The sequence below is a fragment of the Caretta caretta genome, chromosome 1 (genome assembly GCF_965140235.1).
Source record: "Caretta caretta isolate rCarCar2 chromosome 1, rCarCar1.hap1, whole genome shotgun sequence".
Lineage (NCBI taxonomy): Eukaryota > Metazoa > Chordata > Testudines > Cheloniidae > Caretta > Caretta caretta.
Genome location: NC_134206.1, coordinates 213,094,502 through 213,118,057, shown reverse-complemented (window position 1 = coordinate 213,118,057; position 23,556 = coordinate 213,094,502). Strand labels below are relative to the sequence as shown.

Below are 23,556 nucleotides of genomic sequence, written 5' to 3'. Positions count from 1 at the left end.
CTGCGAGCAGAGGGAACAATCTTTCACTGACCCAGGGGCACATAGACAAGATGGAACCAAACAGGCCTTTCCCATGGGTAATTTTTGGGCTGCTGAGCTCTAGTGATGAGGGAGGATATCTCTGGTACTGGTGTCTGTCCTCACCTGTACTCCTCACCGTGGTGATCTTCATACTGTCCTTTATGTGTGTCTGTGTCTCTCTGTCTATCTCTCTGCCTTCCAGCGGGTGATCCGAGGCCGCAGCCAGAGCCTGGATACCATGGGGATAGCCATGAGGAAACAGCAGCAGCCGGCAACCCCACCCAGCTGCCCAGCTACTGCCGGCCTTGCTCTCAACCAGAGTGTCGCCGAGGGCACCAAGGCTATTGCTGCGGTAAGGTACTGGGAGGAAGTGCCACTGGAAGGGGCCCAGCATGTCTCTGATCCTCCATGATTCACCCACACATTTTGTCCCTCTACCCCTATTAGTGTGTCCCTCTGTGAATCTTTTATGTTTGTATCACTCCATTTCTGTCTCTGAGTGTCTGACTGGGTGTTTCTTTGTGCATCTCTCTCTTGTGCTGAGTCTGTGTCTCTGTTCTGTCTTCATTTATGTCCCTGGGTCCCATTCATCTACACACTGGATCTGAGCTTGGCACAGGGCTTGAGAGGAAGGGCAGAGGTGGCTTGGCATCACCCTTGTGCCTCCTTTATTTTGGGCTAGCTGTGGATCTGCGTGCTGCCCTAACTGAAAAAAGACCATACACCCTGATTTTTACTAAGACAGTCCCAGTTTTTCCAGAACAGTTTTCCCAGCACTGAGAAATTCAGCATGCTGGAAATGTTCACGTTTCACTTCATCAATCAAATGTTAATTTTTTAATAACTACAAAATGTATGTTTCAGTCATATTGCTATGCTGAGTAGAATTCACTTGTCAGGAACAACAGTTCAGTGGAACAAGCACTCAGTGGGATGAACAGTATTTGGTTTTGGCAGTGCCTGTGATCATCTAACTTTTCTCTCACTCCAGTCTTTTGCTTGATGTGACTGTTAAGGACACTTAGAATCATAGAATCATAGAATATCAGGGTTGGAAGGGACCCCAGAAGGTCATCTCGTCCAACCCCCTGCTCGAAGCAGGACCAATTCCCAGTTAAATCATCCCAGCCAGGACTTTGTCAAGCCTGACCTTAAAAACCTCTAAGGAAGGAGATTCTACCACCTCCCTAGGTAACGCATTCCAGTGTTTCACCACCCTCTTAGTGAAAAAGTTTTTCCTAATATCCAATCTAAACCTCCCCCACTGCAACTTGAGACCATTACTCCTCGTTCTGTCATCTGCTACCATTGAGAACAGTCTAGAGCCATCCTCTTTGGAACCCCCTTTCAGGTAGTTGAAAGCAGCTATCAAATCCCCCCTCATTCTTCTCTTCTGCAGGCTAAACAATCCCAGCTCCCTCAGCCTCTCCTCATAAGTCATGTGTTCTAGACCCCTAATCATTTTTGTTGCCCTTCGCTGGACTCTCTCCAATTTATCCACATCCTTCTTGTAGTGTGGGGCCCAAAGTTTTGGGACACAGTACTCCAGATGAGGCCTCACCAATGTCGAATAGAGGGGAACGATCACGTCCCTCGATCTGCTCGCTATGCCCCTACTTATACATCCCAAAATGCCATTGGTCTTCTTGGCAACAAGGGCACACTGCTGACTCATATCCAGTTTCTCGTCCACTGTCACCCCTAGGTCCTTTTCCGCAGAACTGCTGCCTAGCCATTCGGTCCCTAGTCTGTAGCGGTGCATTGGGTTCTTCCGTCCTAAGTGCAGGACCCTGCACTTATCCTTATTGAACCTCATCAGATTTCTTTTGGCCCAATCCTCCAATTTGGTTGGTGTTGCATTATAAACTCATTCAGAGCACTACATTCCAGGAGAAATGCTCCATTCTGAGAAATATGCCCATGTCACTGACAGAAGTAACACCTACTTGTATAAGAAAAAGTGCACTCATGTCTTCTGTAGGAATATTTCATGACTTTAGAAAATGTTGCCACAAAAGTGTCCTGGTTTCTGATTCTGAAAATATGGTTACCCTAGCTAACTCACACCTGGCTGCCTAAGGCTTCTGCACTGGGGCTCCGCAGGGCTGCTGTAGTGCCAAAACCACCAGCTCTATGTCAACCAGGGAGGTCCCTTTCTTTGGGGAATTGCTGCCCTGGGGACAGATGTAGCTTTACAGATCCTTTATGCCTGCACTAAGGAGCCATAGAATAGTGATGAGCTGGGCCCTTCCCCTCTCTCTCTGAGTCTGTATTTCTCTTTGTTTCTTTGTGTCTCCTTTCAATCTGAGTTTATGCCTCTCTTCCAAACTCTTTCTGTGTCTCTCTTGATGACATTGTAACTCTCTGCCTGTCCGTCTCACTTTCCATTTCTCTCACTCTGTCTCCTGTCTCTCTGTATCTCATTCTGCCTGTCTGTTTTTCTTCCTCTCTGTCTCTCTTAACATCTGTGTTCAGGGCCGGATTAACTCACCTGTGGGCCTGGGGCTATTAGATTTTGTGGGGGCCCTGTATACAAGTCTTTTTCGTGGGAGGGAGTTTGGGGCAGGAGGGGGCTGGGGCAGGGGATTGGCTGGAATGATTTAGTTGGGGATTGGTCCTTTTTTTGAGCAGGGGGTCAGACTAGATGACCTCCTGAGGTCCCTTCCAACCCTGATATTCTATGATTGGGGTGCAGGAGGAGATGCAGGATCTGGAAGGGAGTTTGGTTTCAGGAGAGGGATTCTGATCTGTGGCAGGAGATTCGGATGGAGGAGGGGGTGTGAGGTGTAGGCGCCGGCCGGGAGGCGCTTACCACAGGCAGCTTCCAGCCGGTGGTGCAGCAGGGCTCAGGCAGCCTGCCTGAGCGCCCTGCTGCGCCGTGGGACTTTTAGCAGCCCGGAGTTGGAGATCGCTGCCTGTGATTTATTTTTGCGGGGTCCCCCTTGAGCCAGGGCCATGGGCTGCAGCCCCTAAAGCCTCTGCCTGTATTGAACCCTCACTTTCTCCCCTCTCTTTCTCACTGACTTGTAGGAGTTCTTCCTTCACATTCTGGTTCCTTGGGGGCTCTGGGCAGCACTATTACATATCAGAGATGATGCAAACTGAGGGTCTGGGATCCAGGCTGCACACTCCCTCTCCCCCTCCTCCAGTACCCCATTGCTTTGTCTCTCACACTCCCCTCCTTCCTTCCTATCACTTCCTTACTCTCCTTCTCTCTAGTCCTTTGCCCTGCCTGGGAGGAGCCCATCACGCACCCGAGGCAGCCACTTCCACGGGCGTCGCAGCAGTGCCATTGGCATTGAGAACATCCAGGAGGAGAAGAGGTAAGAGCTGTGGGAATGGGTGGGGAGCAGTGGGATGAAGGGTGCTGGGGCAGGGGAAGAGAGAGGAGAGGTGGGAGGAACTGGGACCCAGAGGAGATGGAGGATGGTGAAGGCTGGGGGAGGCAAGAAAAGGGAAGATGGAGAGGTGGGATCAAAGGAACAGGAAGGGGAGCAGACTTCAGAAGAAAATAGGCCTGGGACCCAGGGGAACTGAGAGGAGGTAGGAAGGGAAAGAAGTCGGGGAGGGGTAGACAAGGGAAATGGGAGGGAGGCAGGACCAGAGTGAAGGGGAGAAGAGATGGGAACAGGAGTGTAGTAGACAGGACCTTCATCAAACAGAGTAGAAGATGATCCAGGATTCCTGCCTGTCCTGTTCCATCCCCACTGTGACAAAAACAGTTCTGCTGTGCGCATGTGAGAGGAGAGTGGAAAAAAATACATTTTTTCCATTTTTTTAGAGAGTAACTAAATCTTGTGAATTTTAAAAGAAATAATTGTGAGAGTTTTCTTAACATGCTATAATCAAAATGGCTGAGGTTTGAGACTTGCAGACTATCACAGGAGTAGCATTCACAGAGGAGCAGAGCACAGCCTTCGTCCAGGGCTTGATGTAGCTGAGTTATGAGCATTTGAAAATTGCACATTGGGTAGTAGAGGTTATTTTGTTAAACTCTTAATGGGCCCCAAAAGGGGTGCTGTGCATTAGGGGTTCAGTGTATGCCAGATCCAAAGCCCAGTCCTTTGAACTGCTGTATACGCCACATGAAACCTTCCCAATTGTTCACGAAATCCAGGAATCTGTCAAAGGGCTCAGTGTAGAGAAGAGAACCCCCTCTCCCAGCATGCAGACAGCCATGACCGTCACCACGGGTAAAATCTGTGCCTGTGAAGTCTCTCCCCATGTCTCTTTCTCTTGCCCTTTCTTAAGAGAGACACTGACAGACTTATTTGTATTTAAAATGATGTATTTTTTTAGAACAAAAAATTATATAGAGGCAAGTTCCCATTAACAATGTATCTAAAATAAAAAACTGTCACAACACTCGCACTTTTTCTGGCTTACCTTTAACGACAATTTTACATCTCGTATAAATACATTCCTCAGCCCAGCCCTTTGTGTTACTCACCTCCCTGCCCTCTTCAAGGATGTTTAAAGATTTCCTGCAAAGGTGGAAAAATGGGTCTGTGCCCTTATCTTCTTCTTCATAATACAGAAAGAAGGTGTTGGGTTTCTTTAGATTTTCTTCTGCTTGTTTTCATCTCAGATATATCAGGAATGCGAAGCCTGCTCTTCCCTGCATTTGCTGGTTGACTCTTGAGATGAAGACTAGGAGTTTTCTCAACTCCTAATTGAAGGGGCTGCACTGCAGAATAATTCACACAGAGATTTCCTCACAAATATATTAGTTAAATAGGTGTCAGCAAAAACACAAGTTTGATACAGTCTGAAAGAAAAACCACTGCTGCTCTCAGTTAGTCAAATGTCACCTCCTTAGCATGTTTGACACTATAAATATACTACATCTCCAGTCAACTGTAGAGTCTTCCAGGTTAGATAAGATCTGAATTTCTAGTGGGATGGGGCTGAGGGAGCAAGTTGAGAAGAAATTTTAAAAACTCAAACCCTTTCAGGCCTTTATGATAAAAATAAAAGAAGCATAAAAAGGCCCAGTCCTGATATATTCTTCCTTTGTAGACCACTTAAGAAGATTGCTGTGTTCCAGCACCTTGTACCTGTGTCCCCCATAGAAATCCCTCTCTGTATTTCCCCTTGTAGGAAGCATTAGGTAACACAGTGGTAATTCATGTCTCATGTAGCTAGTTTTCCTTTCACTCCAGTAGGGATGTTGCTGACAGGATCCAGAAGGTGCTGGAGAGTCCAGGACCCTTTTTTGACCTGAAGTCTGATGGCTCCTCCAGTCCCAGTTCCCCAGAGTTCCCAAACAGGAAGAGCAAGTGAGTTGAAAATGGTCTTTCTGTTCAGGAGAAACTCTTGGTATCCCTGGGGAAGGCTTCAGCATGGCAGGTTTCTCACTTTTTGTCCCCTCACATAGGTATCTTGACTGCAAAGAATGTGGTCGCTAGTGATTAGAGCCAGCGAACGGGAGTTAGTTCTGCCAGGTTCTATTCCTGGCTCTGATACTGACCATGGATGAGTGACTTCCCCTCTCTGGATGATCCCCCCCCATCAATATGGATGATTACAATAAAGCTGCCTCACAGGGACTTGTAAGGCTTTGTTAATGTCTGCAAAGCACTGGAAGGGTCTTGGGTGGATGGTGCAAAATGAGATCTGCAATGATGGTGATAACTTTGGACTTGGATTTCAGAACCCTCTCCAATCAAACATCGGGATATTGTGTGATGCAGCCACTCTCACGCTCCTCATCCAATGTGAGTAGCTGCTGTAGTGGAGTGAGGGAAAATGAAACATCTGAGGAAGAGGAGAATGAGACGGTGAGTGTAGGATTTATAAGCCCTAAAATACAGAGATTCCCTCCCCCTCACATTCTGGGTCATCCCCTTCTCCTGCTTACCCCTAACACCAGCTATGTCCTGAGGCCTAATAGGTCTACCCCAGTTGTGAGCCTAACTATGGGCAAGAGGATAAAAGTTTGTAAAGTATTACAGTAATCTATAACAATGAATGCTGATAGGAAAAGCTGGAAAAGGAACAAAGACTGAATTAGTCTGAATGAAAAGACCTAGTGTTATAACTCAAGGACTATATTAAGCTCATGCCTGGAAAACAAAGTGGGGGACTGGAAATCAATGGACCAAATTAGTGTATCAAAAATTAGGCCTAATTGGTGGGCAAAATAATCATAGAATAAAAGTATAGAAGTGTAGGACTGGAAGGGACCTCAGTAGGTCATCTAGTCCAGTCCCCTGCACTCAAGTCAGGACTGAGTAATAACTAGACCATTCCTGACAGACGTTTGTCTAACATGTTCTGAAAAACCTCCAGTGATGGTGTGATGTTCCCCTGTGTTGTCTGGACCGGTGATCTGCTAGGTCACTCCAATCCTTGACTCTAGGATCCAGCCTTACCCTGCTCTGCTGTGAGAACCCCCATTCCCAGGCTGGTCATGCACAGCCTCTAGCATGTAAGCTACATGAGTGAGCACTTTTGGCCAGCTGCTGCTTGGATTGTGCAATCGAATGACACTAGCCAATATCTCCGGTCCCAGACACAACCCTAGGAACCTCCGTCTTGCAGTGTCCAGTTGTGTCCAGTTCTTCAATTTAACAAAGAAATTGATATGTACCAGGCTTGTTATCCCAAGGGGAGTCTCTGACATGCTTCAAACCAAATGCACTGGTTCAGGTAGAATAAACAAACAAATGTATTAACTACAAAAGATAGATTTTTCAGTGATTATAAGTCAAAGCACAACAAGGGGGAGGGATAGCTCAGTGGTTTGAGCTTTGGCCTGCTAAACCCAGGGTTGTAAATTCAATCCTTGAGGAGGCCATTTAGGGATATGGGGCAAAAATTGGGGATTGGTCCTGCTTTGAGCAGGGGGTTGGACTAGATGACCTCCTGAGGTCCCTTCCAACCCTGATATTCTATGATTAAGTCAGATTTGGTCAAATGAAATAAAGGCAAAATGCATTCTAAGCTGATCTTAACACTTTCAATGCCCTTACAAACTTAGATGCTTCTCACCACAGGCTGACTGGTTGCCCTTCAGCCAGGCTCTCCCCTTTGATCAGTGCTTCAGTCGCTTGGTGGTGGTGTCTGTAGATGGAGGTGGAAGAGAGAGAGAGCATGGCAAACGTCTCTCCCTTTTATCATGTCCTTTCTTCCCTCTTGGCTTTGCCCCCCCCCCTTCAGAGTCAGGTGAGCATTACCTCATCTTAGTCCCAAACTGACCAAGGGAAGGGGAGTGACTCACTCGAGAGTCCAACAGATCCATTGTTGCTGCCTAGGCCAGTGTCCTTTGTTCCTGTGAGGCTGGGCTGGGTTTCTCCCATACATGCCCTGATGAGGTGTGAACTGCCCCTCTGCTCCTGGAGAGTTTTGCCTGGGCTTGTTTTAAGCCATGAGGTCATATTTTCAGACTCGTAACTATATACATGAAATTACAATCTATAACATTACTATAACAACAATGCTCAGTGCATCATGAGCCTTCCGAAGACACCTGAGATGACAAACTTTGCATTGGATACCACACAATCATATTACAAGGATGAATATGGGGGTGCAAGGTGTTCCCCTGAGGTACAGAGCATCACAGACGGAGATTCCACAACTTCCCCAGGCAATTTAATCCAGTGCTCAACTACCCTGACAGTTAAGAAGTTTTTCCTAATGTCCAACCTAAACCTCCCTTGCTGCAATTTAAGCCCATTGCTTCTTGTCCTATCCTCAGAGGTTAAGAAGAACAATTTTTCACCCATCTCCTTTTATGTATTTGAAAACTGTTATCCCCTCCACCAGTCTTCTTCAGACTAAACAAACCCAATTTTTTCAATCTTCTGTCATAGGTCATGTTTTCTAGACGTTTCATAATTTTTGTTGCTCTCCTCTGGACTTTCTCCAATTTGTCCACATCTTTCCTGAAATGTGGCTCCCAAAACTGGACACAATACTCCAGCTGAGGCCTTATCAGCGCAGAGTAAAACGGAAGAATTACTTCTCATGTCTTGCTTACAACACTCCTGCTGATACCTCCCAGAATGATGTTTGCTTTTTTTCCAACAGTGTTACACTCTTGACTCATATTTAGCTTGTGGTCCACTATTGACCCCCAGATCCCTTTCCGCAGTACTCCTTCCTAGGCAGTCATTTCCCATTTTGCTCCTTCCTAATTGGAGTACTTTGCATTTGTCCTCATTGAATTTCATCCTATTTACTTCAGACCATTTCTCCAGTTTTTCCAGATCATTTTGAATTTGAATCCTATCCTCCAAAGCACTTGCAACCCCTCCCAGCTTGGTACCACCTGCAAGGTTTATAAGTATACTCTCTATGCCATTATCTAAATCATTGATGAAGATATTGAATGGAACCAGAGCCAGGACTGATCCCTGCAGGACCCCACTCAATATGCCATTACAGCTTGATTGTGAACCACTGATATCTACTCTCTGGGAATGGTTTTCCAATCAGTTATGCACCCACCTTTTGTAGCTCCACCTAGGTTGTATTTCCCTAAGTTTATGAGAAGGTCATGTGAGACAGTATTAGAAGCCTTATTAAATTCAAGATATACCAGATCTGCCACTTCCTCCCATTCACCAAGGCTTATTACTCTGTCAAAGAAACTATTCAGTTGGTCTGACATGATTTGTTCTTGACAAATCAATAGTGACTGTTACTTATTACCTTCTTATATTCTAGGTGTTTGCAAATTGATTGGTTGATTATTTGCTCCATTTTCTTTCCTGGTACTGAAGTTAAGCTAACTGTTCTGTAATTCCCTGGGTTGTCCTTATTTCCCTTTTTATAGATTGGCACTGTATTTGCCTTCTTCCAGTCCTCTGGAAGATAATTGCTAATGGCTCAGTTATCTCCTCAGTCAACTCCTTGAGCATTCTAGGATGTATTTCATCAGGCCCTGTCAACTTGAAGACATCTAACTTGTCTAAGTAATTTTTAACTTGTACTTTTCCTATTTTACATAAGAACATAAAAACAACCATACTGGCTCAGACCAATGGTCCATCTAGCCCATTATCCTGTCTTCCACCAGTGGTCAATGCCAGGTGGGATTCAGAGGGAGTGAACAGAACAGGCATTCACTGAGTGATCCATCCCCTATTACACACTCCCAGCTTCTGGCAAACAGAAGCTAGGGACTCAGAGGCTAGCTGCAGATCCTACCTCATTTTCACTAGCATTCACTATGTTAGACATCTGATCAGTACTAACCTTTTTGGTGAAAACTGAGACAAAAGTCATTTAGCACTTCTGCCAGTTCCACATTTTTTGTTATTATCTTTTCCCCGCTCACTGAGTAATCAGCCTACCCTGTCCTTGGTCTTCCTCTTGCTTCTAATGTATTTGGAGAATGTTTCATGAGGGGATGAGTGATTCCACCTAGCAATTCCTCTTGGGATCCTCCAAAAGACTTTTAGGGGAAAATTAGAAGATGGTGGCTGAATGAAAGAACAGAATACAAGAAGAAGCAAGCTTCACCATCCTGGCTGTCACCCCCACCATCTCTTGGGACGCTGGGAATCACCATGACACTGCTGGGCCTTTGTCATCCTGATCCTGAGAGATGTCCTGATGAGACTATGTCAGAGAGAGGGACCCAGATGACCCTGCCACCTCCATCAGCTAAATGCCAGCCATCACCTGGGATAGGAGACTGTCTCCCTTTCTCCCTCCGCCCAGCGGCATCCTTTGTTTTCCCTATCTTATTTATTTTCTTTCTATCTCTCGCCTTCTGTTTAATAACAGTCTGGCTTAGCTGGCCAAGACTGCATTTATTTATTTATTTATTTATTTATTTATTTTTGCAACACTGCTGTAAGCCTACTGCCAGGAAGGTAGAAAAAAGCAATGTCTTAAACGGCCCAGTGCTGGTACAAGTTTGCCAGGTCTCAGATTGGGTGATCAGCCTATGTGCTGTGTTTCTCCATCAGCAAGATTGCAAATGAGAGTCAGCATCAGAAATAGAAGCATTTTCTATCTTTTCTGTTCCCTTTTATGTGTGTCTATGTTTTGTTTTCAAGAAAACTGGATCAGATTTTAGAGGCAGCTCCAGCTCCTCTCAGCTAACTTCTCTTTTCCCCACAAAGGACAGTTATTAACCTTTTTAATACCATCTAATATTGCCAGTTGGGGGCGTTCCTTCTAATAACTCTCTCCAGCAAAAGGGAAAGGGAACAAGAGATGTTATTAAAATGAAAGCCTGTGTAAAACTTTACATTTCAAATGCTTTGACTATTTTTCCTTCTTTTCTGTATCTTTAATAAAAGGTTAAAAGATTTGTAATGGTATGTTTGCCATGTTACTAAGCAGGCTGAGGTCTCTGTATACCAAACCCCGAACTGTTTAATGTTGGACAGTGACATGTTAACAGTGACTTTTGGGGCCCATATATTCCATCAAAATTAATACAACTGTTCCCCAAAAGATTCCCCTCCTCCCACACTCCAGTTGTGTCATCCCAAGAGATCCCACTTTATTTAAATTCTCCCTTCTTCTGGGTACACTGTGTCTGTCCATGTTTACAAAGTGTCTTCCTAAAATATCCCTTCTTTCCCCTCTCCAGGAGTTGATATGCTCTCTTGAGGGCCCTCAGAAGCGGGATTCCCTGGTTCAGAGTGTGTGGCTGGATGACAGTGTGGGCACACCCAGTAGTGCTAGCTCACCAGGTAAACTGTGCACCTACCTCCCTCTCTAGAACATGTGAGGGAGTGGAGAGGTAAAGAGACAGCAGCAGCACCTGTTCTCAGTACCCAGAATGGGAGGAGTACAGGGAGGTGAAGTGGAGTAGCAAAGGGCTGGAGAGGAACACAAACTAGTGAGGGAGCGTAGAGAAGGGGGACAGGGAGATGTGAGGAGAGAGTTGAGAATGAGGGCACTTAGGATGGTCACAGTATAAATGCTTTGATACATATGGGAGTGGGGAGATGGCGGGGGGGACTTTTAGGTAAATCCTGTGGACAGCATGTGTGTGTGTGTATACATATATACACACACACACTATATACACATACACACAGAGACAGATTATAGACAGGGCTAGCAGACCTGTCTGCTATTATGGTTGCCTGCCACTTCCCATTATAAGACCCTGTTTTCATTTGCTTATAACTTTGTCAGACTTTAACTGTTTGGGCTGAAATTGCCGATGCTGGGTGTCTGCCTCAGGCTGATTTTGAGGGGGGAGGGGAAAGGGGGGAAAATTCAGTGAAATTGGTTTAGCTGTTTCTAGCAATTAGATTACCTTTTTTTCCCATGTTAAAAAAAAATCATGAGACTTTTCTCAGAACAGCTCTCACGCCCCCATGGTTTGGAGCAGGCAGGGATTAAAATTTGGAGCAGGAGGGTGTCAGGGATGTGACTTTCGCTATCCCTGTGAAAATCCAACCAAACTTGGCCAGATTAAAAGCCTTTGAAAAATCACACATGCTCAACACAGACTTGCTAGAGCTAAACAACTAAAATCTCTGAAGAGTCCATTGTCACTGAGCATACTGCATCCCCTCCTAGCACTGACCAGCAAATGCATGTGCCATCCCCACAGAGTGACTGAGCATGTTCTGTCCCCTCTCATCTTCACACATGACAGGACTGCACCTGTGCCACCTCCATGGAGCAATTCAGCATATTCCAACCCAGGGCTACAGGAGCTCAGACTGACTTCCCCTGTTGTTGATGCTTCCAGCTGCTCCAGACTGGGGTGGAGCTGGGCAGGGGCACTGGAACTGAGAGCAGGGAGCCCATTTCTCCTGTTCTGTCAGTGACACTGCACCCCCTTCCTGACAGACACCCAGGCAGAATGGAAAAGGAAGCCATTTTATTAGAATGCAGAGGGGCCAAGAGCTGGATGGGGGGATGGAAAAGAGAATATTGGGACAAGCTGTCTAGTGAGACTGGGACTGCAGGGGGAGGGAAACTGACTGTGAGTGGCAGGGGCCAGGTTGGGCATAGAGACTGGGACAAGGAGCTAGGGAGGGCCTGGGTGGGGAACATGAGATGGGATAAGAAGCTTAGGGAGGGAGACTAGGACTGGAAGCCAGTTTGCTGGGGAGTGGGGGGAGGCGGAGGGAAGGATGAGAGGGACAAATTGTATGAGGGGTTGGGAGGGGAAGACTAGGACTGGCTGAGCAAGGTGACTGGGATGAGAAGCCTGAAGAATGGAGACTGGGCCTGGGGAATGGAACCAGATAGAGTCTCTGCAGTAACAGGAGTTTCCCTCCCTGCAGGGCTATATATCAGGCTGACATTGATATTAAGTTAGGGTATGGAGCCAGACCTCAGGATTTCCAGAGCAGCAGCAGTGTCCCCCTCTCATTATATCCCATGTTCCCCTGGCAATGGTGATATGTTGGGTGGCACTCAGGTCCCTGCCTTGAGTGGTCTGATCTTATTGGGAGTAGTGGGGAAGAGATGATGTGTGGCAGGAGAACAGACTTGTACAGGGGCTGATGTTCCGGAACAAGGAGGCGCAGGAGAACCTGAGAAATTAGAGCTCTTAGTGATCTATTACAACTACTCCGATTTGAGAAGTAGGTCAGCAATTCAGTGTGTACAACTCTGAAACTCCACGGTGTCAGCTCATACTAAGATGGTGTAGACCAGTTTTTGTAGGATTCAGTTCATGTAAAGCCCCAGAGAATATTAACTCTGCCCTCTAGTGATGCCATGCAGCAACCATACAATTAAGATGGATGCCTAGCTGAGTTTGAGATCCCACATTAGACTAAACCAACTTTTGGAGCCAGTTTTTTCCGTATTGTTTCCTCTCATTTCTCCCTATAGGGCAGAGTTAAGGTTGTTTGGGAGTCCTAATTTAGCATGCTCAGACCTTAACATGTCCGCATGTCTTTGAAGTTTAACTTGAACTCTGAACCTGCTGGGGACATAATGCTTGTTTTGGAGATCATTACATCATCTCTATAATATTTTTTCACCCTAAAATGCTGCTCTGATCTCTCAACCCTTACTCCATTGTAATTCAATGATTGTCTGGGAAATATACAACATAAACTAGGGACTTCCACCCGATCCCAGTCAGTGCAGAGTCCATAAGAGGAAAAGGGAAGTAACATTTTACTGAAAAACAAGGCAGAGATTTCCAGTGCAATAACAAACAAGCAGATTGGTGCCCCAAAGGGATGAAGGGGGGAGAAGCAGCTCCAAATGCCAATTTCATGGTAGGGTGTTTTTTTTTTGTTTTGTTTAATTCTTCTCCTCTGCCCTGAAGTTCAGCAGGTAGGAGGGGTGGTGGGTAGTTCCAGCAGCAACATGGGGAATAGGAGTAATTAACAGCTACCACAACAGCACATTCCCCTCAGCAGCCAGCTAGGAACCCACATATTACGTTCAGTGATGGAGTCAGGCTGCAGGGTCTCCAGAGCAGTGGAACCAGGCAGCAGCATCTCTCCTATACTGCAGTATGACAAGAGGTGAATTCTGGGGGAGGAGCTTCAGATTTTCCACAGCAGCAAAGCGTCCCTTTCTGCCAGGCTAGACAGTACTCGCAAGGCTATATCCAGAATCAGAGTCTTCACAGCAGCAGTATGCAGTCTGTGCCTGCAGGGCTTCAGAGGAACCCATTAACAATGTCCATCGTAGGGGTGGAGCCAGGCCCAGCAGCAGAAGAGTGTTCTTGGCTGCAAGCCTATAGATCAACCTTTTTATAGATGTTATTTGTGGGATGGAGGCAGGCACCAGAGTCTCTGCAGCAGCAACAGTTTCCTTCCCCGTAGGGCTATATAGGTGCCTGGCATTGCTGTTGAACTTGGGGATGGGGGTAGGCCCAGGATTTCTGCTGCAGCAGCAGCAGTAAAAGAAGCAGCCTCAGCATATCCCTCTCATCCGGTCCCTGTAGCCCCCTGGCAATGGTGATACCCTGACTCCCTATCTTAAGTGGCCCCGTGTTATCGTCAGCAGTGGGGAAGGGGAGATGATGTGAGGTGACAGGAGACGAGGCTCACAAAGGCTCTGATATTCCGGCACAGGAGAACCTGAGGATGCTGGTGTTGAAACCCTGGAAGAAGAGGAGTCTCCAGCAGGGATTGTTGTTAGTACAGGGGAAGGAAGGAGCCACTTTTCAGGGCTGCTGTTAGTGGTGGAGCAGGAAAGAAGCCAGATAGAGGGGCTTGGTGTGAGGAAGGAGCCACAGAGCTGGGCTGGTCTCAGGGGATGAACTGAAGAAATAGACACTGAGGGGGCTGGTGTGAGGGACACGTGGAGAAGGAGCCACCTTAGAGGGCTATTAGTGGAAAGGGCCAGCAAAAGAGTAAGGGACAGAGGTGGGGATTAGCACAGCGGGGCCTGGTGTTTGGGGCGAGGGAGGAGATTCTGGTCTTTAATATCTCCACCCCTTGGGAGCTCTCTGTGGTTTGGGAAGGGCATCAGGAAGCCAAGCCCTAACTCCATGGAATGGTGGGGTGGCTGCCCTCAGACTTGGTATCAGGCATCACAGAAGTGTGAACCCTCTTGGCACCTGATGGTGGCAGGGCTTTCACTGTGCCTCCATGGCAGTTGTACAGGGGCAGGTCTCTAAAGCATCCAAACTGGCCCAGGTGACAGGAGGCATCTCCCTGCCACACCCTGAGTACATCAACACTGCCTCTGCACAAGTGGCAGGGAGTAGGGGCCCAGGAAGAGGGATTGGAAACTGGTGGGATTTCTGCACCCGCAGGGAGAGACAGACACAAATGGGGACTGAGGAACCAGGGTAAGTTCTGATTAACCTACTTCACTTTTGTAGTGAATTTTGTTGTGTGAGCAGTAGGTGTATTGTGTAGGCAGTAAAAGCACCAGTGCCCTGTGGTTAGATGTGATCCCACCTCGTCCACAGGCCTTGTGGTATTTATGGACAGTCCAGGACTCCTGGACAGTACCCCACTCCTCCTTGCTTCCAGAAAGGGAGTGAATAGGATCAACAGTTTCATCCAGCCAGGTCACCTCCTCCTAGCTGGCCTCTATCCTTGCCTCACAGAACTTGGTCCCATCTAACCATACAGCCTTTTTATTAAACTGCTTCAGACTCCTCACTTCTCTCCCCTCCCCTCCTTTACACCCTGCTGCCTCATCACATTCACTTTGGTCCCATCCTAGAGCTGAGCCAGAGCCATGAAGTTCAGATCCAAACCACACCTGAATATGAGGATGTCCAGGCCCATCTCTGTCCAATCCTCCCACTTGGGAAAACCTCTGTCACCCCATATCTCCTTCCGCCAACAAGAGTCAGGCTCTCTTGCTTACCTGCTCCCCTGTCAGCCCGTATAGCAGGGGAGTGGAAGCTGGTTGACTCCCTGGACATCTCTGTTTGTGTAAGAGACCCTGGAGATAAATCTCTCAGAGGCTGGTGGATCATGCCCCAACATTTGCAGTCAGGATTAGACACTCCATAGTTAATGGTAATGTTCAGCTCCGGACTTTCCTTGAGATTTCCCTCCTGCTGGCTGTGGGTGGGTGGCTATGCCTAACAATTGCATGCTAAGGGGCCAGTGATCTAGTACCACTTCATAGCTCATCCGTGGACTTAAAGGCAGCTCCTGACCTTGCTCCCCTAGTTAGCAACGGTTTGTCAAAAAGATAGAGAACAGGAAAGCCGGTGTGAAAGTGCAGAAGGGAATGCAGATTTGTACCTCGGTTGCTGCCCTGCACCATGGGAGATCCAAGCTTAAAATGGGAAAACCCTGCAGACGTTATCACAGCCAAATGATAATAAAAATGAAAGCTCAAGAAGCAGGATAGAAATGGTCCCTGGGGGTAGACTGTTGATTGCAGACTCCATTTAAAACAGAAAAGGGTCTGTGATGTCATCACACCCAACAGTCTGAGTCTTGTCACAGCAATGCAGAAAGGAAGGGTCTGTGGGATGGATAGAGCCCTTTGGGGATGGATGGGGCCTTTCCTAGAGATGTTGGAGGGGTTTGAGATGGAATGTAATGAGATTGGGAGTAAATAAAAGTGGGGAAGTGTTTTCCTAGGGAGTGTTTTCCTTTTCCTAGGGAGTGTGGGGAAAAAACTGGGGCAAGGATATTTAGATTTATGCAAGTGATAAAAACAGCACATGGTGCTCTTGACGGAATGTAAAAAATACATCACAAAAATACCCTGAGTGCAGCAGTACAATTTAATATTCCCAGACAAAATGACATTAAAATAAAGATAAGGTTGCAAGCACAAATTAGTAATTCAGCATACTCTATGTTACAGGGGTGATGTATTTATGCCAAAACTGAGCACTATGGTACTGAAATGTGGTGGGATGATTCCCATAATTGGAATGTTAAAATCAATGGTTATAACCTATTTAGGAATGTCTAAGTGGGCAAAAGGAGGAGTGGCAGTCTGTCAAAAATGGCATTATTTGTTTCCGATTCACTGATACCTCAGAAGAAAGTGATCTTGAGTGCTTATGGATCAATGTCCTAACTGGTAAAGCATGAGATTGAGAATTAGTTGGTATCTGCTATAGATGACCAAATCATAATAAAGAACAGGAAGATTGGTTCCTTATACACCAATGTATAATGTGTAGGAGGAAAAAAGTCTGCGTGATAATCGGGGATTTCAATTTGAGTGACATATGCTGTGGGTCTCATACTGCCAATACTAAAATATCCTGGAATTTCTAGGTATTATAGATGACAATTTCCTAACTTAAAAAGTGTTGCATCCAACCCAGGGGAGTTCTATATTAGATCTCCTTTTGAGAGATAATGAAGAATTGATCACAAAACTAAAAATGAACAGTAACTTAGGTACAAGTGATCATGACTTAATCATATTTAGATTATGCAAACAGAGTAAAGTCCAGACCAGTGCTGTATATATTTGGTGCTTTAAGATGGCTGATTTGACAAAGCAGAAAACAATTATGAGAGAAACAGCTGGGAGGAATAATGCAATCAGAAATGTGAATGATAATTGGGAATTGTTTAAGAACACCTTACTAGATACTCAAAAAGCCACAATCCAACAAACAAGGAAGAAGGCCATATTGGTTAAAAAACTGACATGGTTTAGAGGGGAAATGAAGGCAGCTGTTAAAAAATATATAACAAATGAAAGTAAGGGGAAGTTCACAGGAATGAATATAAATCAGAATCTAGCAAATATAGAAAATTGATAAGGGAAGCAAAGGGACACAAAGAGAAATCTATGACCAGCAGAGTTAAGGACAACAACTTATAATGATTATTATCAATAATAATGCAAAAAAGGCAGAAGTGTTCAAAAATATTTGTTCTGTAGTTGGGGGGGAAGATGATGTAATCAGTCATAACAAATGATAATACTATTCACAGTCCATTAGTATCTCAGGAGGATATTAAACAGAGGCTACTAAAGTTGGACATTTTAAAATCAACAGGTCCAGATAACTTTCATCCAAGAGTTTTAAAAGAGCTGGCCGAGGAGCTTGCTGGACTGTTAATGTTTATTTTCAATACGTCTTGGAATACTGGGGAAGTTCCAGAAGACTGGAAGAACACTTAACATTGTGTCATTATTTAAAAAGGTTAAACGGGATGACTTCGGTGATTATAGGTCTGTCAGTCTGACAGTGATCCTAGACAAGATAATGGCGTGGCTGATAGAGGCCTCATAAAGAATTAAAGGAGGGTAATGTAATTAATGCCAATCAACATGGGTTATGGAAACAGATCCTGTCAACAAACTTGATAACTTTTATTTATAAGATTACAAGTTTGGTTGATAAATGTAATAGTGTTGATGTAACAGACTTCTGTAAGCCATTTGACTTGCTACCACATGACATTTTGATTAAAAAAACTGGAAAAATATAAAATTAACCTGGCACACATTAAATGGAGTTAAAGCTGGCTAACTGATAGGTCTCAAAACATAATTGTAAATGGGGAATCATCATCGAACAGGTGTTTCTAGTGGAGTCCCACAGGGATTAGTTCTTGGCCCTATGCTATTTAACATTTTTATTCATGATTTGGAAGAAAACATTAAAATAATCACTGATAAAGTTTCACAAAAATTGGGGGAATGGAAAATTATGAAGGGAATAATGACACTCACTGACAGAGTGGTCTGGATCACTTAGTAAGCTGGGTGCAGGCAAACAGTATGTGTTTTAATATGGCTGAATGTAAATGTATACATCTAAAAACAAAGAATGTAGGCCATACTTATAGGATGGGGGACTCTATCCTGGGAAGCAGTGTCTCTGCAAAAGATTTGGGGGTGGGGTGGATAATCAGCTGAACATGAGCTCCCAGTGTGATGCTGTGGCCAAAAAGAGCTAATGCAATCCTGGGGATGTATAAAAAGGGGACAAATTGGAGAGAGTCCAGCAGAGGGCAACGAAAACGATTAGGGGGCTGGAGCACATGACTTATGAGGAGAGGCTGAGGGAACTGAGCTTATTTAGTCTGCAGAAGAGAAGAGTGAGGGGGGATTTGATAGCAGCCTTCAACAATCTGAAGGGGGGTTCCAAAGAGGATGGAGCTAAGCTGTTCTCAGTGGTGACAGATGACAGAACAAGGAGCAATGGTCTCAAGTTTCAGTGGGGAGGTCTAGGTTGGATATTAGGAAAAACTATTTCACTGGGAGGGTGGTGAAGCACTGGAAATGGGTTACCTAGGGAGGTGGTGGATTCTCCTTCCTTAGAGGTTTTTAAGACCCAGCTTGACAAAGCCCTGGCTGGGATGAGTTAGTTGGGGTTGGACCTGCTTTGAGCAGGGGGTTGGACTAGATGACCTCCTGAGGTCTCTTCCAACCCTCATCTTCTATGATTCTTCTCTGAATCTCGAGCAGGGCCAGATTAACTTTTTGTGGGTCCCCCTGGGGAATGAAGGGACCAGGGGCAAAAGCATAGTGGGCAGGGTGGATTTGATTTAAATCATTAGTCAGGAAGACTCGACTTAATCATGGTTTTCTACATAAAAGTGCATTCTTGTTGGTTGTTACAACCTTAATACATATTCTTCACATCTCAGAGATAGATGTAGGTTTAATTTTTAGAAGGTACATACTATACATTTTTAAACAATGATTTATTTTGAAAACTTTTCAGATGAGTTTTACAGCTATATCAGAAAATAAATCAATGTTTGGTTATTTCATTTACCAAAGGTAAAGCAGATATTTATGAAGACATTGGGAGGTGAACTATCTCCAGTTCAACAGGGTTAATCATTAATATTTGGAGGATTTTCTTGCCACGCTGTATTAGGAGGAGAACATCATCAGGCAGACATTTAAATTGTTTTATTTAACTAAAACAACAATGTTAAGTATTCTGGATTTTTTTCTTCAACAGCAAACATATAATTTTTTAACAAAAAAAGCATATGTCCCTCGCTTCTCACATTTATCTCCAGACTTCTCCTAGTCCAGATCTATTCCGCCCCCCAACAATCTTCTATTCAGTGAACATTTTGAAACTTTGTACTTTTAGACAGAGGTAAGGGATTGATTCTGTGTACACAAATTTGCAGCGGGACAATAGAGTTGAGATCTGTTATTTCTCGCTATATATTATTTATTTATTTTAAAACATTTTTTCTGTTAACAAGCATGTTATCTCTGGAGACACAAATCCACAATTGGAGAACTGCAAAACTAAGCATCTCTGATGGTATCTTCTAGACTGAGCACTGAGTCCCATTGGGTAGATAGAAAGATAAACCTAAGTAATCTATACAGAAGCCTGTGGAACCCCATAAAATTGGGTCCCTAATCCATGAACTATTAGAACTCATTTACAAAACTTTTCTTAAACATGACATTAATATATTGTCTTATACTACAGAATTAGAATTTATAATCCCTATTCCATGATGAGATATCTTTGAGCTACAAGAAAAGGAGTACTTGTGGCACCTTAGAGACTAACCAATTTATTTGAGCATAAGCTTTCGTGAGCTACAGCTCACTTCATTGGATGCATACTGTGGAAACTGCAGAAGACATTATATACACAGAGACCATGAAACAATACCTCCTCCCACCCCACTCTCCTGCTGGTAATAGCTTATCTAAAGTGATCACTCTCCTTACAATGTGTATGATAATCAAGTTGGGCCATTTCCAGCACAAATCCAGGTTTTCTCACCTTCTGCCCCCCACCCCCACCCCAACTCACTCTCCTGCTGGTAATAGCCCATCCAAAGTGACCACTCTCTTTACAATATGTACGATAATCAAGGTGGGCCATTTCCAGCACAAATCCAGGTTTTCTCACCACCACCCCCTTTTTCCAAAAACCACACACACAAACTCACTCTCCTGCTGGTAATAGCTTATCCAAAGTGACCACTCTCCTTACAATGTGTATGTAAATCAAGGTGGGCCATTTCCAGCACAAATCCAGGTTTTCTCACCCCCCACCCCCATACACACACAAACTCACTCTCCTGCTGGTAATCGTTCATCCAAAGTGACCACTCTCCCTACAATGTGCATGATAATCAAGGTGGGCCATTTCCAGCACAAATCCAAGTTTAACCAGAACGTTGGGGGGGGGGAGGAAAAAACAAGGGGAAATAGGCTACCTTGCATAATGACTTAGCCACTCCCAGTCTCTATTTAAGCCTAAATTAATAGTATCCAATTTGCAAATGAATTCCAATTCAGCAGTCTCTCGCTGGAGTCTGGATTTGAAGTTTTTTTGTTTTAAGATAGCGACCTTCATGTCTGTAATTGCGTGACCAGAGAGATTGAAGTGTTCTCCGACTGGTTTATGAAGGTTATAATTCTTGACATCTGATTTGTGTCCATTTATTCTTTTACGTAGAGACTGTCCAGTTTGACCAATGTACATGGCAGAGGGGCATTGCTGGCACATGATGGCATATATCACATTGGTGGATGTGCAGGTGAACGAGCCTCTGATAGTGTGGCTGATGTTATTAGGCCCTGTGATGGTGTCCCCTGAATAGATATGTGGGCACAGTTGGCAACGGGCTTTGTTGCAAGGATAGGTTCCTGGGTTAGTGGTTCTGTTGTGTGGTATGTGGTTGTTGGTGAGTATTTGCTTCAGGTTGGGGGGCTGTCTGTAGGCAAGGACTGGCCTGTCTCCCAAGATTTGTGAGAGTGTTGGGTCATCCTTCAGGATAGGTTGTAGATCCTTAATAATGCGTTGGAGGGGTTTTAGTTGGGGGCTGAAGGTGACCGCTAGTGGCGTTCTGTTATTTTCTTTGTTAGGCCTGTCCTGTAGTAGGTGACTTCTGGGAACTCTTCTGGCTCTATCAATCTGTTTCTTCACTTCCGCAGGTGGGTATTGTAGGGAGAGTGGTCACTTTGGATGAACTATTACCAGCAGGAGAGTGAGTTTGTGTGTGTATGGGGGTGGGGGGTGAGAAAACCTGGATTTGTGCTGGAAATGGCCCACCTTGATTTTCATACACATTGTAAGGAGAGTGGTCACTTTGGATAAGCTATTACCAGCAGGAGAGTGAGTTTGTGTGTGTGGTTTTTGGAAAAAGGGGGGGGGGGGGTGAGAAAACCTGGATTTGTGCTGGAAATGGCCCAACTTGATTATCATACACATTGTAAGGAGAGTGATCACTTTAGATAAGCTATTACCAGCAGGAGAGTGGGGTGGGAGGAGGTATTGTTTCATGGTCTCTGTGTATATAATGTCTTCTGCAGTTTCCACAGTATGCATCCGATGAAGTGAGCTGTAGCTCACGAAAGCTTATGCTCAAATAAATTGGTTAGTCTCTAAGGTGCCACAAGTACTCCTTTTCTTTTTGCGAATACAGACTAACACGGCTGTTACTCTGAAACCTTTGAGCTACAATGTATCTTAACTAAAACTATTTTTAGGTAGGTTTTTTCTCCTCAAAAAGCATTTTATCAAAAAAATCCGATTTAAATTTTAAAAAAATCTGATTTTTTTAAATTGATTTTTATCCACCCTGACAGTGGGGCATGGTGTCAGGGGGAGAATTGGTCCCCAGCTGGAGTGAGGCAGGGGCCAGGGGCAAGATGAGCACAGTGGGGCATGGCAGGAGGATTAGTCTGCTGACTGGAGCAAGGCAGGGGCTGGGGGCAAAAGCACAGCGGAAAGGGAGCTAGGGTTGGTCCCTGGAGCAAGGGAGGGGCCAGGGGTAAACTGCAAGCACAGCGGGGCTGGGGAAGGGGTAAACAGGAGCCCTCCCCCCCGCCGCTGTCCACATAAAGTGGGTACCTACAGTCTCCATGGTTCTAACCCATTCCCTTCATCTCCCTCTGCCAGTGTGAAGAAATGAGAATGTTCTTAATGTTTTCTTTGAATACTGTGTGGGTGCCTCAGTTTCCCCTATGTATTTCTTAAGAATCTAGGTGGTGGGATAAGGGTGTGTGATTGTTGCAGAGCCCTAGGCAGGTGTGATGCTGTCTGCACAGAGAATGGCTGACACCGTCTCCTGGCAACTGATGGCCCGGGCCCCTCCCCTACAAGGTGCCAATTGAAGGTGTTGGAGAACAAAGAGATCAGGTGACCTCCTGGCCCGGGAAAGAGTCAAAGGTCAGAGGACGGGCTGGAGGGGGTTGCAGTTTGGAGCTGGCTGGGGAAACGGAGGGAGGCTGAGGGGTCCTGTTTTCTGTACCTATAAGCTTTGTTTTGGACTGTGTTCCTGTCTTCTAATAAACCTTCTGTTTTACTGGCTGGCTGAGAGTCACGGTGACTTGCAGGAAGTGGGGGGTGCAGGGCCCTGACTCCCTCACACTCCATGACATCCAGCAGCACCAGGACAGGTTCTCTTCCAGCCCCCTGGGGTGGGTGTTGAGAGTAGGAGGAGCAGAGGCTAATGTGATTACTCCTATAATCAGACTTTTAGTTTCCAGTCAGCACTGCTAACCAGACACTCAGGTCCATTTTCTACTGGAGTTTCCAGTCTAAAACTAGATACCTGGCAACAGGGGGTGCCAGAAAAGCCTGAGGGGCAAGCAATCATTTTTAAAAGTGAGAGGACTAAGCCTTAAGCCGGGGAAGGGGGTAAGCAAGTGGTGGGTGGGCTAGGCAGTGGAGACGTGCTAGTGGGCAGGGCCATGTCTGCTGTACTGCCCAGGTAGGTTGGAGACCCGTTGACACAGTATTCCCAGCCCAGGTGACGTGACAGCCAGTAGTGGATTTAGAGTTAGTGCTCAGCTTCATTTTTGGGGCCCCTCCTTGGAACCCAGCCAAGAAAAAAAACATTCTCTCTTAGCTCCCCCCCTCCCCCATATTTCATTCTTTTTTTCTTCCTCCTCTTCCTCTAATAGCAAGTAAATGAAAATAAAGTGAGGTACCTTGATTGTTTTTGTAGTCTAACTTATTTTTCCACAGACCACTTGAAAATTGCTGGGAGTCTCGGCGGACCACTTATCTTTTCAAATATTGTTTGTACCGTTAGCTAACTATTGTAAAGCGCTTTGGATAAGAGCGCTTTATAAAAAAAATGTAAAAAAAAGTTGAGGTGCGGGGTCTGGTCAGGACGTAGGGTGCGGGAGGGGGCTCAGGGCTGGGGGTGCAGGGTCTGGGAGGGAGTTAGGGTGAAGGAGCAAGATGGGGGTTGGGGTGCAGGGTCTGGCCAGGAGTTACGGTGAGGGAGGGGGCTCAGG

General features: G+C 45.5%; 1 protein-coding gene across 9 annotated transcripts in view; it reads left to right on the top strand.

Moving 5' to 3' along the window:
- The window catches only part of LOC125622836 (rap1 GTPase-activating protein 1-like), a 72,161-nt gene that overhangs the window by 43,476 nt on the left and 5,129 nt on the right, over nt 1-23,556 (top strand). For 8 of the 9 annotated variants that reach the window (XM_075120033.1, XM_075120031.1, XM_075120028.1 and 5 more), the window contains 5 exons: nt 224-373; nt 3,241-3,344; nt 5,184-5,300; nt 5,675-5,801; nt 10,577-10,679. In XM_075120033.1, the coding sequence (XP_074976134.1) occupies nt 224-373; nt 3,241-3,344; nt 5,184-5,300; nt 5,675-5,801; nt 10,577-10,679 (601 nt within the window). The remainder of the gene's footprint in view (nt 1-223; nt 374-3,240; nt 3,345-5,183; nt 5,301-5,674; nt 5,802-10,576; nt 10,680-23,556) is intronic. The other variant, XM_075120027.1, reaches the window with a different exon arrangement.